We start from the raw sequence: 19,315 nt of genomic DNA, 5'->3' as shown, positions 1-19,315 counted from the left end.
ATGTGGACAAGCCAGAAGGCTATTGGAAAATGTTTTGTGGACAAATGAGATCAAAATAGAACTTTTTGGTTTCAATGAGAAGCGTTATGTTTGGAGAAAGGAAAGCACTGCATTCCAACATAAGAACCTTATCCCTTCTGTGAAACATGGTGGTGGTAGTATCATGGTTTGGGCCTGTTTTGCTGCATCTGGGCCAGGATGGTTTGCCATCATTGTTGGAACAAGGAATTCTGAATTATACCAGCAAATTCTAAAGGAAAATATCAGGACATCTGTCCATGAACTAAATCTCAAGAGAAGGTGAGTCATGCAGCAAGACAGTAACCCTAAGCATACAAGTCGTTCTACCAAAGAATGGTTAAAGAAGAATAAAGTTAATGTTTTGGAATGGCCAAGTCAAAGTCCTGACCTTAATCCAATTGAAATGTTGTGGAAGGGCCTGAAGTGAGCAGTTCATGTGAGGAAACCCACCAACATCCCAGAGTTGAAGCTGTTCTGTATGGAGGAATGGGCTAAAATTCCTCCAAGCCGGTGTGCAGGACTGATCAACAGTTACCGCAAACGTTTAGTTGCAGTTATTGCTGCACAAGGAGGTCACACCAGATACTGAACGCAGAGGTTCACATACTTTTGCCACTCACAGATATGTAATATTGGATCATTTTCCTCAATAAATAAATGACCAAGTATAATATTTTTATCTCATTTGTTTAACTGGGTTCTCTTTATCTACTTTTAGGACTTGTGTGAAAATCCGACGATGTTTTAGGTCATATTTATGCAGAAATATAGAAAATTCTAAAGGGTTCACAAACTTTCAAGCACCACTGTATTAAAATTAGTTTTATTTGCAGATGACACAAATATTTTTTGTTCAGGGGGAATTTACAGGATCTTCTGGGGGTGATCACTGCAGAACTGTAAATTAAAGAAGTGGTTTGACAGGAACGAATTAACTTTAAACCTTAATAAAACTAAATTCATGCTATTTGGGAATTGTAAAAGGAATACTCAAGCACTAATACATGTAGATGGGGTTGATATTGTAAGGGTACATGAAAATAAATTTCTTGGTGTAATTGTGGACGATAAAATAACATGGAAATCCCACATAAAACATGTACAAACTAAACTGCCACGGACCATTTCATTACTGAGTAAGGCAAAACACTTTCTGGACCACAAATCACTCTACTTTCTTTACAGCTCACTAATATTACCATACTTAAATTATTGTGTAGAGATTTGGGGTAATACTTATAAATGTACATTAAAACCACTACTGCAGAAAAGAGCCATAAGGACAATTCATAACACTGGTTATAGAGAAATACTAATCCTTTATTCTTAAAATCAAAAATACTAAAACTCACAGATCTGGTTCATTTTCAAACAGCACAAATCATGTATAGAACAATAAACAACCTACTTCCAGTCAACATTCAAAAACTTTTTTTTTTCAGAAAGAAGGGGGAATAATTTGAGGGGGGAAATGAACTTTAAACATCTTTTTGCTCACACAACCTTAAAAACACATTGCATCTCAGTATGTGGAGTGAAATTGTGGAACAGACTGTCGGGGGGGCTGAAGCAATGTCCAAGCATGAGTATATTCAAACAGCGGTACAAACACATGGTATTCACTAGGTACAGTGAGGAAGAAGGGTGGGATGAGCACTAGGGCTTTTGCACATATTTTTATTTACTTTGTTTATTTTCAATTTTGTTGGTACAGGTAAATATATTTAAATTACTTGTGTTTAGGAGTATGTGATTTAAAAATAGTAAATAAAAATAATAATAAAAACAAAAATAAATAAATTATATATATATATATATATATATATATATATATATATATATATATATATATATATATATATATATACACACACACACACACACACACACACAGGAAGTAAATAGTATTATTAATTAATTGGAAAAGGGGTAGGATTAAATAATCTAATGCTTCTTCCTACTCCTTTTCAAACATGTTAAGTTAATATTGTTCCATTGTTTTTTTAATTGAATTAAGTGTTTTTATTTGTTCTTTTGTTTTTGTTTTTCTTCTCTTCTGTTTTGTACTACTTTGATATGTTTGAAATAAAGCATTCATTCATTCATTCATTCATTCATATTTAAAAGAACTTCAACAGCTCAGAGGTCCTTTTTTGACCATGCAATGGACCAATTTAAGTGAAGAGACTAGAAACTCTACGAACATTATAAATTTTAAAGTTTCTGCCCGAAAAGAGTTGTGGGCCCATTTATGAATTATAGTCATCTAAGCTGCAAGTTTTACTTATATTCTCTCTCTCTTCATGACTTTGAGTAGAATCATTGGTATAGATTTTTTTTTCTTTTTAGATTTCTTGGATTATTTTGTTTATTACATTAACTCAGGATTAGGGATAGTTTTAGGATGTTTCGGATTTCTAGGATTATTTTATTTGGATTTTGAACTATTATTTGAATTAGGATTAGTGTATTAGTATTTTTTTTTGTACCAGGAGTATCATGAGATTATTATAGGAATAGGTTTATATTGATGCAATTTTTCTTTTGTAAATATTTGCTTGTTTTTATTGCATTGTAAATTGGTATTGAAAATCTCAGTTGGGAAATACTAATAAAGTTACTGTATTGTATTGGACAGAGGAGACAGACGACCGTCCCTGAACCAGTTTATCAGCTATCTTCAGTTTTAACTGATTTAAAGGAAAAGTGTGATGCTGATGTGCAGATTGAACCCATGGACTTACAGATCTCATCTCATCATCCCTAGCCGCTTTATCCTGTTCTACAGGGTCGCAGGCAAGCTGGAGCCTATCACAGCTGACTACAGGCGAAAGGCAGGGTACACCCTGGACAAGTCACCAGGTCATCACAGGGCTGACACATAGACACAGACAACCATTCACACTCGCATTCACACCTACGGTCAATTTAGAGTCACCAGTTAACCTAACCTGCATGTCTTTGGACTGTGGGGGAAACCGGAGCACCCAGAGGAAACCCACGCGGACACGGGGAGAACATGCAAACTCCACACAGAAAGGCCCTTGCCGGCCATGGGGCTCGACCCCAGACCTTCTTGCTGTGAGGCGACAGCGCTAACCACTACACCACCGTGCCGCCCGGACTTACAGATCTCTGCAGAAATATGTCCAGGTTACCCATTAGCTAGCTGAGTGTGCTAGGCTAGCGCTAGCCAGCTCTGTTGATATTTTACAGGATGAAAGCTCTGTACTAAACATAAGATGTCACTTTGATGTTCAGTAGCTTTCACCTGTTGTGTTTAATGCTGTATATCTCAGTGCTGCTTCAGACTTGAACGCTCAGGATGATGTTTACTGGACAGATAATTGTGTAGCTAGAGGCATGTATTAATTAACATGAGCTAGTTTGCTAACAAATGTAGCAAAAGCATTTGGCTAAGCAAGCTAACGTAAAATGGCAGTGGTGTTCTCTTCAGCATGGCTCATTTGGTTAGATCAAAGAGTTTAAGGATTTGTGGTGTAAATTGGAGACATTTAAAAAGGTTTTTTTTTGGCAATTACTCATTTGTTTTTCAGCAGATGATTTATTGACTCTAACTTGATTCCATCCATTATCTGTAGCCACTTATCCTGTTCTACAGGGTCGCAGCCAAGCTGGAGCCTATCCCAGCTGACTATGGGCAAGAGGCAGGGTACACCCTGGACAAGTCACCAGGTCATCGCAGGGCTGACAAACAACCATTCACACTCACAGTCAATTTAGAGCCACTAATTAGCCTAACCTGCATGCCTTTAGACTGTGGGAGAAACCAGAGCACCCAGAGGAAACCCACGTGGACACGGGGAGAACATGCAAACTCTACACAGAAAGGCCCTCGTCGGCCGCTGGGCTCGAACCCAGGACTCTCTTGCTGTGAGGCGACAGTGCTAACCACTACACCACCATGCCACCCCTCTAATTTTCTTGAAAATTATTTGTACTTTTACTCAGATGAATTATTACTACAGCAGCAGTACTTTTACTCATTCGGTGTGTTTTCTACTCGTTACACCACTGCTAGTAGAAGTTCATATGATACTGTAAGTGTGTGTGGAGTTAGGAAGGAAATGTTTTATTTTGAGGAGCGTGTTCATGGTTTGGAGCCAGTGCTTGATTGTGGAGCATAAGTGACTGGTGTACAGTGATAAAAGTGACTCTGAGAGAGGAATACAATGCACCGTGGACCAGAAATGTTGACAGTCTTCTATTGTTTGCTGAAATGAACAGATTCAAATAAAATATAATGTTCACACAGAATGCATTTTATTTTGAACATAAGCAGGTCAGGTCAGTTGATGAAGTTCTTATTATCTTCATATTTCACTGATCAACATCTTTTTCATCTTTATTTCTATTTTATTTCTAAAATGGCTTTTGCTGCATAAGAGTACCTGTTTCAGACAGGAAGAATGAAGTGTGTTTGTGTGTGTGTTATCTCTGAGCATAGTAGGGTCTGATCTTGATGCTGATGGTCTTGAGTGAGTACCATGAGCCCTTCCAGTTCAGCCACACAATGCCATCATCTGTTCCGTGTTTGGTCACAGTTTTCGAGTATGCCCCGCCCCAGTAGTATCGGCCGTTCGGATTGGCTGAATGACAGGCATTGTACCACCATCCACCGCCATCTTCTCGTGCACACTGCTTAGACGGGTCACCAGGTACCCTGTATATGTTAAAAGAATATATATATGCATAAATAATTATTAATTATCCTGGTGTATGTAAAAATAAACTACACTATACATGTTAAATTCCAGCTAAACCACAGCAGTGCAGAATTCTCAGATCAGAAGATCACAGCTTTATATTAATATTAAAATTGTAATTGTTGACAACTTACTGTGGTGTAAGAGGAATAAATTGCTTGGGGTGCTGTTGCTGGAAAATAATCAACTTCAGGACAGTAAATCTGCTTCATCACTCCACTCTATCATTGATTATTTTCCTACAACAGCACTCCTCCAAGTGTTCTACTCCTTATTTGATGCTGCAGTGCAATTATTAACTCATTTGTTTAGGAAATAATAAATAACTATAAAGTAAATACAAGTAACTCATACAGCATACTGTATAGAAACCTAGAATTTTGTCTCTCCTGTAAGGATAAGCATGCTCACCATTGGTCGTTGTCTCTGTCATAGGTGCTGAACTTCACGCCGTTGTGGATGGTCATGGTGCGGTTTATACCAAACAGCTCTGTTGCGCCAGTGAGTAAGGTGTTTCCTGCCGTGCCGGAATATTTATCCACAGCCAGGACGTAGTTCGAGGCCTCACCTTGTACGGTGAACTGCTGGTACTGAGCATATGTCTTTGTGCCTTCCCAGTCCTGCAGCTCGAACAGGACCTCAGTTGGGCCAGTCTTAGTGAGCTGACTGATGCGGTCATTACCAAGCCAATACTCACCTGCATTACCAAAAAAAGCATATCAATTAGATTTCAGGAAACTTTACACAAAACCCACAAAAAGTATATTATTGGACTGAATCAGAACCATGGAGCTACGTATGAGGTGACACACAACCTGCTACATCACAATGCCAAAGCTTCTATTACAAACATCTTACCAGGAGTTCCACAGTAACCTTTCCCAACGTTGAATGCAATGTTTCCAAAACCTCTCTTGTAATCATCCCATCGCCGGCCGAAGTCGACACTCCCATCCAACCGGTTCTGAATAAGCAGCCAGCCTGAGAAAAAAGAAAGAACAGGATGTAGAATACTTTTGACAGGAGTGAGTGATAAACATGCTGCAATCCCAAGATGCTCAAAATATTTAGTTTTCTAAAGTCTCTTCAAACTGTCTGATTTTCCATTGTGGCTTACCTCCGTTCTGGGTTGTCTGGTCACAGTAGACCTTGTATGGTGATTGTGAGCTTTCTGGGCGCACCAGATACAGCTCTGAAGTGTCTCCTCCATTCCTGAAAATATCCTCACAGTCTTTTCCAGACGGCACTGGAATCGGGCAGGACACGACACATGGCTCAGTACATTTCTCCTTCTGTACAGTCACAGCCTTCTCCAGACGCTGAATCTTCTCCCGCAGTTTATCCAGGACACCCTGCAGGATTTTAATGTTTTTTGGAAATGTGACATCCACTGTGTCTTTCACAAATGCATGCTGGCCCTCCAGGTCATTTGTGTACTGATTAACCAAGCCATCATTACCTACAAAGATAACAGAAAGAAATCTTCCTTAGTTCTGGATGTGTGAAAATGAAAAGCAGAGAATTTAGAGAAGATTATCGATTTTATATGCTGTGCTGTTAATCCTGTTTTGTGTGTATCTGAGAGTAAACACATTTACATGTAAACCAGTGGCATGGCTTCTCAGAGATTCAAAAGACTCATCATCTCGTACATCACTCACAAGCCGAGCCAAACATGTGACAGATATTTTATTCTAAACACATTTAATGAGCTTCAGGGTGGAGACTCATCATCATCATCATCATCATCATCATCATCATCATAATACTTTACCATCAGAGATTCTCTGTCTCTCTCTGATCTCTGAGGTCAAATCTACCACGTATCTGTAGACTGAGTTGGAGGTCTGTGACAGAGCTTGCACATCTCTCTTGAGTTGAGCCACGGTAGGTTTAACATATTGCTCGTGCTTCACTAAAGCTGTTTTCAGTTCACAGCCTGTAGGACAGAGTACACCCTGAAAACAAAAACACATCACAGTACAGGTGTTTGGCGCACCCTCTTATCCAGAGCAACATTCCCTCTTATCCAGAGCGACAAACATATAAAAATAATTATTTTATTATGGTGTTATTAAACTGTTGTGCAAATTCAAATGCATTTGGCCTTTATTTTCTAAAATTCACATACATTAAAGTGTAGCAGAAGTCAGCAGTCACAAAGTCACACAGTCTATAAATATCAATGCTGGAAAATACTTACAACGTGTAAAATATTATATAAGGGGCGTGTCTCCACAAAATGAATCCAGCAGAGGTTTGAAATAAGAGTGAGTCAAAAAATGACCCACATGTAATTTTTCTAGTTTTGCCATGAATACTTTCCATAATTTATAACGCCATTTATATCACCAAAATATTGTGCTGTAAAACAATCTATAAATATGAATAAATATGACAGCTATCTAGTTGCTATGCATTAATTTCAGTTTATCACAAAGTTTACAGATGATTTTCTCCAAACTTGATTTTCTGTTGAGATGATGATCCCTTCAACATTTTCACTAATTTCTCTGGATCGGCTGCACAACATTTATGAAAACAACTCCTTATTTTAAATATAATTAACTGTCAATTTAAAGGTCATAGGCGATGGTCAGAGGTGAAACGTAGAATATCAACTTTATTGTCTAGAAGAATGACCCAAAAAGCGAATTCAATCTTCCTGGTGTCTAATTTGCACCCTAAAATTGAATAAAACGGTTAAAATATACTGTTTTGCCCAGTTTCCGAAGGTTTGTTTACATCTCACTTATGCACACTTTCACCGCCAGGGGACCGTCGTCGTGACGTTATTCAAGCCAAACAGACTGGGAGCAGTTCTGTGTTTACTTGCAAACAGAGCACATGTGTATGGACTTTGGTCGTGAGAGGTTGTGTAAAATGTCTGAAAGGGATAGCGATTTTGAAGTAAGAACTCTCCAAATTGAATATCGAGAGGTGAAACCATATATGTATGAACCTATGGCCGTTGCAAAGCAATCGGTGAATGTGGCTCACTGGTTTGACCGTGCGGCCTCGGAATCAGACAGCGACTCGGCCGACTCTGATCGCGGTGACCCCGGACCCCAACAAGACTCGCACCCAAACGATTTATTCTGGTAGTTATGATAAATTCCTACTTTCGTTGTAATACTAAATAAGAGCCCTTTTGAAGAATAATTAAACCGCCCTCCCTAGTGGATATACCGTAGGTAACGATTACTTGACAGTGCGCCGGTAGGCCACATTAACCTGCCATCCGCGACATTATACTATTTATAGCCTACTCTAAGTGAGGAAATATCCCTTTGCTTCATTTCCACAATGATTGTACAGGATCCCTCAGGATTCTTGACTTGTCAATTGCAAGCAAAGGTAAAAATGTTTACCTCCAATCTTCTCCTTTTTGCTTGAGCGTTGCTGCTCCATTTTTTCTTTAACTGCTTGATTTTGTTTCATGCACACAATCCACTCTTTCCGCCTCCTCTCCTCTTTCAGAAAAACCCAACCCTCTCGCTCTGCCTCTTCTCCTTTTTCGGAAAAAGCCAATCCTTTCGTTCTGCCTCTTCGCCTCTTTTGGAAAAAGGTAAAAACTTCTTCCTGAACCAGTCCCGTTGTTACAGTTCACTGCACAACAATAAGGCATGCTTTTTCTTTGGAAATTCCCGAACGCACATCTGCACTCAAGCTGAACGGCAATGCAAGTAAACAGAAGCGGACTCAACTCAAGCGGATTGTTTGTCTTGAATGACGTCACGCGCTGAGTGGTCACGAAAATAGCCGAACAGAAATTCACCACGATCCATGCTAACTTGTTTTAATTATTACTTATTAACAATACTTCTTGGGACCAGAAGAAAATTACAGAGGGGTTTTTAATATATAAAGTTTCAAATGTGCATAAATTGAAAACTGTTGCCTATGAGCTTTAAAATATCCAAGAAAACAACTTTTTATTTTTTGACCAACTGGACTCATTTTGTGGTGACACGCCCCATATATAAAATATAAACCTTTTTAAGTCCTTTTAACTCTGAAAAAAAAAAGCCAAAAAGCAAACAAATAAAAAACCTCAAGCCTAATAATGTTCATTACAGTCTTTTAAAAAATGTCATTAGATGTTTTTGTGTAGAAGTTTTAGACAGGTGTGTGTTGAGTCTGTCACCGTCAGTCACGTTGGATTGTGAGAAGCAACATTTAACTGAGTAATACAAATCTGCATCAGTGGATATTGGAGTAGTTTGGAGGTGAATCACATCTAATATATTTCTAAAAACAACCTTAAACTCATATTTTATGAATGTGAAAACTGAGCATAAGGGTTAATTAGGGTTTAGAATTTAGCTTAATACCAAAATTCTAACCTGAAACACAAAATCCTCTGGTAAAAGATGGAGTTACTAATGTTTCTATTTTTATAGAGGATTTGAGAACATGACTACAACAAAACACAGCTCAGAAATGTTACTGTGGAAAAGAAGAGCTTAATTTAAAATGTGTATTTAATTATTATAATATAGAGTATACCAGGGTCTCTGAAACGTGTTTGCATCCCCCACTGTCAGGAATTTCCTTCTCCTCCTGAACCTGTTTCTCTGTTTGCACAGTGGGGCGTGGTCCGTAACGTTCACGCCCACGAACAGGAGGTGGAGCAACGACAGGTGTGTAGCTCCCACGACCTTGAGGCCTGTGACCTCGAGCATCTAGGACACTGGGTTTGGTCTTAAAAACATAAAATAATAATAATAATTTAGTAAGTTCAGGAGTTTTCAGTCTTGGATTTCTTTAGAGGCAACATGTGAAACCTTTTAGCATGTCTTTATTTATTGGTAGATTATATTTTATTCTCATGCATTTAAAAAAGTGAACCTTCAGAAACACATCAATTAGAGAACATACTGTATATAAAATAATGATTATGTGAAAATGATTGTGTAATTATAACACTGAAAGTGGATTATTCATGTCTGGAGGTCAGATGTTGGCCTGTAAATGTTCAGATTCTAAAGGAAAATAAATAAAAGAAAAGAACTGATGCATGCTTGAAGCTTGAGTTGTTGGGATTCTATTGTAATATCAATACTACACTTGGAAAAAAGCCAGCATTTTCTTTAAAGCTTTACTATAAAACCTAATTACAGTCCATTTCAGCACTGCAAAAAATGAAAATCTGTACAAGTCTAATTTACTTGAATTCAGCATTTTAATCTCATTAAACCTGTTTTTGAGTGTATTTTCTTAGTAAGACTGAATATTGTAAAGATTATTTGACTTGTTTCAAGAAAATTCATCTTGTAGCATCCTACCTAGATAATACAACTAATTCTGAGCAGCTTTTTTCTTAAAATTGGCCACATTGGTGACGGAGTTGTTTTAACGTTTAGACTGTACAGTAAGTACATTTTTACTTGTTTCAAGAGAATACGACAAGCCATATTAACCTGTTTTAGGAATTGACCCCATCTCATTAAGATATTCAGGCTAATCAGCTTTGATTGCATACAAATTCAGAATAATTCCTTGCTGCCCCATAGCCTGCTATGCCTCTCATGCCAACTTGTGTTTTGCAGCATTTTGTTGATATAATAAAAATAAAAATGCAGATCTGAAGTTCTTGTCAAGTCTATTTTTCCCCTACATTCATCACACCTAAACAAGAAATTTATTCTAGATAAGAAAATAAGTATTCTAGCTAAGAAAAACAAACTTGTTTTGAGCCTTTAAATAAGCTGGAATCAAGCATATTTGCCTTGTTTTTAAGCCTATTAAATGCTTATTTTGAGAAATATTTGCTCAGATGAAATTGGTTTCTAAGCAATAATTACTGAAAATCAGAAGAAATGGCTTAGAATTAGAGAGAAAATCTTAACAAGTAAAATAAAAACTAGCTTTTAATGCTTAATTTAAGATTTTTGGTATGCTTACTACTTGCATATTTTTTTTCTTGTTTTAAGAAATCTTACCAAGTCCCATTATCTTGCTGCACTGGCAGATTATTTTGCTTAAAATAAGTGATTTTCCCCCTAAAACACTATATATTTTTCTTATTTTTTAGAGGGCATTTTTTGCAGTGAGTACCTTCAATCTTTTTTTAAAAGCCAGTATTATCCACATAACCAGGTGCAATATACGGTTTAATGGTAGAAAAGAAAATGGTACGACCACAAGGATGAGGACAAGAAAGGCAGTGCCGTATTTTTTTTTCTGATCATTCCTTTCATTTTAAATAGATCAGACTTTAAAGACAGACTCTTACCAGTGATGCTTTTTCCTCCTAGAGAGAGAGAGAGAATAAATAAGAACTGCTGTTTTAATTATGATTAAGTAGAAAAGCTTAAATAATCCCAGGAATGTATACTTACTTGTTCATCGTCAAAAGTATCATATTCAGTATTTGCCTGAGCCAGAGCGCCACACACGCACACACTGAGGAAGAGGAGAAACTTCATTTTACAGAGCAGGACACTTAAACACGGATCGTCACCCTGCTGTTCAGCTGTACCTGCTTCAGTACTTTCAGGTCTGTATTTATAGCTGATCGAAGCCTGTCACCGCTCACATTCATGCTGCAGGATGACAGAAGAGGCCATCAGGATAATTATTAACTCAGAAAAATCTATATGAGCAGTTCAGGACTCATTTTTGGGAAATGTGGCAACACACTGTTCTAATAACGCAATGTGAACTTTGGACATGAATGAATGTGGAATAATTTGTTTTAAACATTTTGTGTACTTTTTGCTAATTTGTTCTGAAATGAGAACAGGAAAACAAAGAAACAGCTTTATATTTTATTTTTGCTTTTCTTGGCACACACAAAAATAGGAAATGAAGTCAGTTTTCATAAGAACATTTTTTTTAATTTAATAACTATTTTTAAAAATGTATTTCTTCTGTTTCACTCCACAAAGGGTATAAAACCAAAAGTAATCTGTTGAAGTCAGTTACTCCACATGCTCTGGGAAAGATGGACAAACTCTGGACAAACATGGGATCAACATATGCAGAAGTACATTTTGAGTGATTAAAATATTCTTAAAGCAGGCAGAATTATGCAAGCTTTCTGTCATTTGTATCATTTTAAAGCCAAAAATATATGAACACTACATACATAACCTAAAACCTGTAGGAACCATATTCCAAAAGGAAAATAGGACATTTTGAAAGACTTCAGTGCTTTTATATTAACTTGTGATGATCTGAGTGAGTCTGTTCTATTTAGAATAAAAAGGATATTTCTGGAATGCAAAAATAATTCTGGATTTATTTAAACTAAAATGTACAGATAGTAAATAAGCACAAATACATGTGCCAGTGTTTAAACACATCAACTATGGCTTCGCTTGTTTTCGTCCTTGACCTCAGAGACAGATGGTAATGACACAGAGGAACATTCATCAGGTTACTGACCAAACCAAACACACCAACTCACTTAGTGGATCATCAGCTCGAACCGAAATAGCTTCAGTACCAGTAAAGTCCAGTAACATCTACAACCCTGATTCCAAAAAAGTTGGGACAAAGTACAAATTGTAAATAAAAATGTAATGCAATGATGTGGAAGTTTCAAAATTCCATATTTTATTCAGAATAGAACATAGATGACATATCAAATGTTTAAACTGAGAAAATGTATCATTTAAAGAGAAAAATTAGGTGATTTTAAATTTCATGACAACAACACATCTCAAAAAAGTTGGGACAAGGCCATGTTTACCACCGTGAGACATCCCCTTTTCTCCTTGCAACCGTCTGTAAACGTCTGGGGACTGAGGAGACAAGTTGCTCAAATTTAGGGATAGGAATGTTAACCCATTCTTGCCTAATGTAGGATTCTAGTTGCTCAACTATCTTAGGTCTTTTTTGTCGTATCTTCCGTTTTATGATGCGCCAAATGTTTTCTATGGGTGAAAGATCTGGACTGCAGGCTGGCCAGTTCAGTACCCGGACCCTTCTTCTATGCAGCCATGATGCTGTAATTGATGCAGTATGTGGTTTGGCATTGTCATGTTGGAAAATGCAAGGTCTTCCCTGAAAGAGACGTCGTCTGGACGGGAGCATATGTTGCTCTAGAACCTGGATATACCTTTCAGCATTGATGGTGTCTTTCCAGATGTGTAAGCTGCCCATGCCACATGCACTAATGCAACCCCATACCATCAGAGATGCAGGCTTCTGAACTGAGCGCTGATAACAACTTGGGTCGTCCTTCTCCTCTTTAGTCCGAATGACACGGCGTCCCTGATTTCCATTAAGAACTTCAAATTTTGATTCATCTGACCACAGAACAGTTTTCCACTTTGCCACAGTCCATTTTAAATGAGCCTTGGCCCAGAGAAGATGTCTGCACTTCTGGATCATGTTTAGATACGGCTTCTTCTTTGAACTATAGAGTTTTAGCCGGCAACGGCAGATGGCACGGTGAATTGTGTTCACAGATAATGCTCTCTGGAAATATTCCTGAGCCCATTTTGTGATTTCCAATACAGAAGCATGCCTGTATGTGATGCAGTGCCGTCTAAGGGCCCGAAGATCACGGGCACCCAGTATGGTTTTCCGGCCTTGACCCTTACGCACAGAGATTCTTCCAGATTCTCTGAATCTTTTGATAATATTATGCACTGTAGATGATGATATGTTCAAACTCTTTGCAATTTTACACTGTCGAACTCCTTTCTGATATTTGTCGGCGCAGAATTAGGGGAATTGGTGATCCTCTTCCCATCTTTACTTCTGAGAGCCGCTGCCACTCCAAGATGCTCTTTTTATACCCAGTCATGTTAATGACCTATTGCCAATTGACCTAATGAGTTGCAATTTGGTCCTCCAGCTGTTCCTTTTTTGTACCTTTAACTTTTCCAGCCTCTTATTGCCCCTGTCCCAACTTTTTTGAGATGTGTTGCTGTCATGAAATTTCAAATGAGCCAATATTTGGCATGAAATTTCAAAATGTCTCATTTTCGACATGTGATATGTTGTCTATGTTCTATTGTGAATACAATATCAGTTTTTGAGATTTGTAAATTATTGCATTCCGTTTTTATTTACAATTTGTACTTTGTCCCAACTTTTTTGGAATTGGGGTTGTAATATGAGACCACAGGAAACGTGACTCACATCACAGTTACATGGATCAGGTTTACTTACGACCTTTACCTGCGTCCATGATGGAAAACTCTTCAATCAGTGACACTGACAGATGCTTTAGTCTTCTCAACTTTCTTATAAAATTAATAAATAAGGTTCAGTAAATGGGTGTAAAAATATACAGTGAGCAGACTGAGGAACTCATGTCTTTATGATGCTTTACGAACAGAGATATTTAATTAATGCTTTGTATAAATCTCAGTGTGAACAGATTGTGAGTTTCTTTAATGAACACGTCTCCTCTATGATAAAACTCTCACACCCAACATTGAGTGTAAATGAGCACCAGTCACATGAGCATATTACTGTATCATGGATTTTATAAACACACAGTGGAGGTGATGTAAATCACAGCAACTTAATAACAGTAAAAACTAAAACTATCAGTCAGTGATGGACAAAACTGTGGATGTAAACACGAGTTATATGGAAATGTTTCGATATGAGAGATGATCACACTTCAGAAACACTTTCAGTCAGAATTCACTCTGTTTATCACAAGGTTTCGTTTCCTCAACACTTTACAAAACAACATGATGTCCATGTTCTTTTCTGTTATTATTCCTACAGTGAAACATGCTGTTTTTCAGCATTTCTTTCAGTATGTCATTCAGTAACTTGTGGTGCTGTCTGTGTGACAGCGCCTCCTAGAGGACACACTTCCATTCCATAGACACTTATACAGAGTGATGTACAACAGAGCAGCCTGGGGAGCAGTTGGGGGTTAGGCGCCTTGCTCAAGGGCACTTCAGCCATTCCTGGTGGTTCAGGGAATTGAACCACTGACCTTTTGGCCCCAAAGCTGTTTCTCTAACCATTCAGCCATGGACTCCCCCTGTGATTATGATGACTTTACCCTGAGCGAGGGTCTGAGCGTGGCACTCTGCAGTACACATGAAGGCCTGCCCTCACCCTCAAGGCACGAAAGAGTCCATCATAGGGGGTGAGCTCTTCCAGAGAGGAAGGAAGATGTTCTGTCTGGACTCAGACTTCAACAGTCCACCACAGCATCACGACATGTCCGATCTGGACTGCACTCACCATCACACTCATACATTCAAGGTCACCTAATTACACACCAGGAGCAAATATCCTGAACACTCTGTGTGAGATCTCGCTCTGAGTTTCTCATCTTATGTTGTCATTAAGCCTTTATATTTTGTTTTGGTTTTCATTTTGTTCTTGTTTATATGATTTTTTTTAAATTCTGTTTTTTCCCTATCAAGCTCAAGCTGATCTCCTCACACGAGCCTGGTTTACACTCTGTTTCTGGATAACTTAGAGATTTGGATTTGTTAACTAATGCACAAAACAAAAACATAAGAAAGAAAATATTGTGTGGTTGAACACAATAAAGAAATATAATTCCAAAGAATAATAACATTCTGATCTAACATATAAACACTGCACTTAAGCTAATCTGTGCACATTGATCTTAGAAGCTATACTTTCTCAATAATACATCACCTCATCTCATTATCTCTAGCCACTTTATCCTGTTCTACAGGGTCACAGGCAAGCTGGAGCCTATCCCAGCTGACTACGGGCGAAAGGCGGGGTACACCCTGGACAAGTTGCCAGGTCATCACAGGGCTGACACATAGACACAGACAACCATTCACACCTACGGTCAGTTTAGAGTCACCAGTTAACCTAACCTGCATGTCTTTGGACTGTGGGGGAAACCGGAGCACCCGGAGGAAACCCACGGGGAGAACATGCAAACTCCGCACAGAAAGGCCCTCTTCAGCCACGGGGCTCGAACCCGGACCTTCTTGCTGTGAGGCGACAGCGCTAACCACTACACCACCGTGCCGCCCATAATACATCATATTTATACAATAAAATCAGATAGAGGAGGTTGAGTTACAATTTTTTTTCAATAGTAAATGGGCTACTTGCACTCAGGGCCATGACATATATCCGTTCTGAAATAGCGTTGTTTACATTTAGCAGTACAGCAAGACAACAACATCTAACATGTATATTTATAATGAAGTCATTGTGTTGAGTGAACATTAGCTCACATTCATTTCTATTCATATGTGTTTTCTTAACTTCATAGCAGCTTAAATATGATGATGCAGTCTGATGTCTTTCTCCAGCTTACTCATCCATTGCTGCAGTATAAGAGGAATAAAACACTTCAGAGCATAGTGTGATAGAAAATAATCAACTTCAGGGTGCTAACAGTAACTCTGCTTCAGATCGAATCTGTTCTGATCATTTTCCTAAAAGTCCACTACACTGCATGGTGGTGTAGTGGTTAGCGCTGTCACCTCACAGCAAGAAGTTCTGGGTTCGAGCCCCGTGGCTGGCAAGGGCCTTTCTGTGCGGAGTTTGCATGTTCTCCCCATGTCTGCGTGCGTTTGCTCTGGTTTCCCCCAAAGACATGCAGGTTAGGTTAACTGGTGACTCTAAATTGACCGTAGGTGTGAATGTGAGTGTGAATGGTTGTCTGTGTCTATGTGTCAGCCCTGTGATGACCTGGCGACTTGTCCAGGGTGTACCCTGCCTTTTGCCCGTAGTCAGCTGGGATAGGCTCCAGCTTGCCTGTGACCCTGTAGAACAGGATAAAGCGGCTAGAAATAATGAGATAAAAATCATATTAATTATGAAAGTAAGATATATTGGAAGGCTTTCTAGGACTTTTTGGTATGAAGACTATTTGAAAAAAAAAAAGAAAATAACTGTGAGCTATAAAATAAAGTTGTTTTTACACAAGAATGTAAAATCGTAATGAAATACTCACAATCACCACACTGCACAACAAATTTAGATCCTCTTTTTTGTTGTTCATGAATTTGCACAAATGTCCCAAACCTTCTGTTAAAAACTTTCCACATCAAGATCCAATTGTTCTGAAATTTACTGCATTAGTACTGAAGAAAATCATTAATAATGATCTGTTACTGCACAGAATTATTTTAGTTTAAATAAAATAAGAACAAATATAACATTTTACACAGTAATATTTATTATTTGTGAGTAAATTGTTTACTAAAATATTTTTTTTCCAGATAAAACACATGCTTTTTGGAAAATCTGAAAATCTGAATTTTGTGAGATTCTGTTTCCTATAGTTATTAAATACTGACACCATATTATACAGTATACAGTACTAATAAAACGTTTGGACACGACTTCTAATTCAGTGTTTTTTCTTTATTTTTATTAATTAAAAGACACTTCATGTCTTAAAGTAATGATGGATGTCATTTCTCTTTACTTAGTTGAGTGGTTCTTGATATAATATGGATTACTACAGTTGTGGAATAGGGCTATTTACTGTTTTTTTATTATTTACTATTTACTGTTTGATCTCAAATGTATAAAGAAGGCAAGAAATTGCACTAATTAACTTTTGACGAGGCATTGCTGTTAATTGAAAAGCATTCCAGGTGACTACCTCATGAAGCTAGTTAAGATAATGACAATAGTGTGCAAAGTGTCATCAAGGTAAATGCTGGCTACTTTGAAGAATCTAAAATATGAAATACTGTATATTTTATTTTTTAAACACTTTTCTGTTTACCACATAATTCTGTATATGTTCCAGATGGGCGGCACGGTAGTGTAGTGGTTAGCACTGTCACCTCACAGCAAGAAGGTCCTGGGTTCAAGCCCAGCAACTGACAAGGGCCTTTCTGTGTGGAGTTTGCATGTTCTCCCCGTGTCTATGTGGGTTTCCTCTGGGTGCTCTGGTTTCCCCCACAGTCCAAAGGCATGCAGGTTAGGGTAATTGGTGGCTCTAAATTGACCATGAGTGTGAATGGTTGTCTGTGTCTATGTGTCAGCCCTGCAATGACCTGGAGACTTGTCCAGGGTGTACCCCGCCTCTCGTCCATAGTCAGCTGGGATAGGCTCCAGCTTGCCTGTGACCCTGTAGGACAGGATAAGTGGCTATAGATGGATGGATGTTCCAGATGTTATTTCATCGTTTTGATGTCTTTACTATTGTTCTACAATGTAGAAAAGAGTCACAACACAGAAACACCTATCAATGAGTAGAGTCGGGCTGTACAAACTTTTGACTGGTACTGTACATCCAAAAGTATGTGCCCCCTGACCATCACACCCATATGTACTTGTTGAATGTCTCATTCCAAAGTTATTCCTTCTTTGCTGTTATCATAAGCTCCATTCTTCTGGGAAGACTTTCCACAAGATTTTGGGGCATGGCAAGAATATTAGCAAGGTCAGGCACTGATCCATGTAACAGATCCGTGTAACAGATCCATGTAACAGATCCGTGTAACTGATCCCGTGTAACAGTTCCAGTGAAACAAATCTAGTGTAACAGATCCATGTAACAGATCTAGTGTAAGAGATCCAGTGTAACAGATCTGTGTAACTAGTCCAGTGTAACAGATCTGTGTTACAGATCCAGTGTAAGGGATCTAGTGTAACAGATCCAGTGCAACTGATCCAGTGTAAACCAATGAGTTGAGGCAGAACATACAAAAGGGCATAAGTGTGCAAAAAGAAAAAGAATGTGACTCCAAATGTAAAAAGTGTGCATTTTCCTGTGTTCAAATGAACAAAGAAAGTATTAAAGAAACATTCTAGCTATAGTAGCTTTAGCACAGCTCAGTCATGTGATGTATTCAGTGACTCAGTACATTAAAGTGATGTGCATCAGAAACAAATATATCACAAAAGTAAGTTATACTGCAATATTTCTGATCAGTTCTACATTCAAGAACATGTGAGGATTAAAAAACTAATTAAATATGAGGGGAAAACCATCTAACACACACTCCATCTAACACACACTGAAGTATGAGTGTCACTTTTAGGTAATTCTCTTTAGCTCTTGCACTGTTGCCTTGTGTAAACAGCATTGCACATATTTTAGGACCTCCTGCCATCTCGTGGTCACAGGTTGTTCATTCAACATTCAATGCACATATTTTAATTTGGACATAAATTATTCAGAGATTATTTTGAATGACTTTATCCCTAACCTCCAGTTTACTCCCATGTGACATGGTGGACTGGACTGAGGTCTGGATAAAGACACAGCAAAATACTAAATCAAAAATACTGTAGCAGAACATATGAAAAAAAATCAAATCGTGCCAGCATCTGATCCTCTGTTGTTGTTTAACCGATAACATACTTTTAGAGAAATTATGATTGTACAACCCCGATTCCAAAAAAGTTGGGACACTGTGTAAAACATAAAAAAAACAGAATGTGAAGATTTGCAAATCATGGAAACCCTACAGGTATATTTCATTGAAAATGGTACAAATATATCAAATGTTGAAACTGAGAAATTTTATTGGTTTTTGAAAAATAATATGCTCATTTTGAATTTGATGTCAGCAACACATTTCAGAAAAGTTGGGACAGGGGCAACAAAAGACTGAAAAAGTTTGTGTAATTCTAAAAAAACCCAAACCCCTAATTTGGTTAACTGGCAACAGGTCAGT

General features: G+C 38.0%; 1 protein-coding gene across 1 annotated transcript; it reads right to left on the bottom strand.

Annotated features, from left to right (window-relative positions):
- Window positions 1-4,473: 4,473 nt before the first annotated feature.
- fgb (fibrinogen beta chain) lies at window positions 4,474-11,179 on the bottom strand. Its single transcript, XM_060898267.1, has 7 exons — window positions 11,093-11,179; window positions 9,258-9,452; window positions 6,523-6,706; window positions 5,866-6,207; window positions 5,607-5,729; window positions 5,160-5,445; window positions 4,474-4,705 (listed from the first exon to the last, which is right to left on the bottom strand). The coding sequence occupies exons 1-7, from the start codon at window positions 11,177-11,179 to the stop codon at window positions 4,474-4,476; spliced, it is 1,449 nt and encodes a 482-aa protein (XP_060754250.1).
- Window positions 11,180-19,315: the final 8,136 nt, after the last annotated feature.

This window comes from Neoarius graeffei, chromosome 18 (assembly GCF_027579695.1).
Source record: "Neoarius graeffei isolate fNeoGra1 chromosome 18, fNeoGra1.pri, whole genome shotgun sequence".
In the NCBI taxonomy this organism is placed as follows: domain Eukaryota; kingdom Metazoa; phylum Chordata; class Actinopteri; order Siluriformes; family Ariidae; genus Neoarius; species Neoarius graeffei.
The sequence above is the reverse complement of the archived record's forward strand: the minus strand, read 5'-3'. Positions and strand labels throughout refer to the sequence as shown.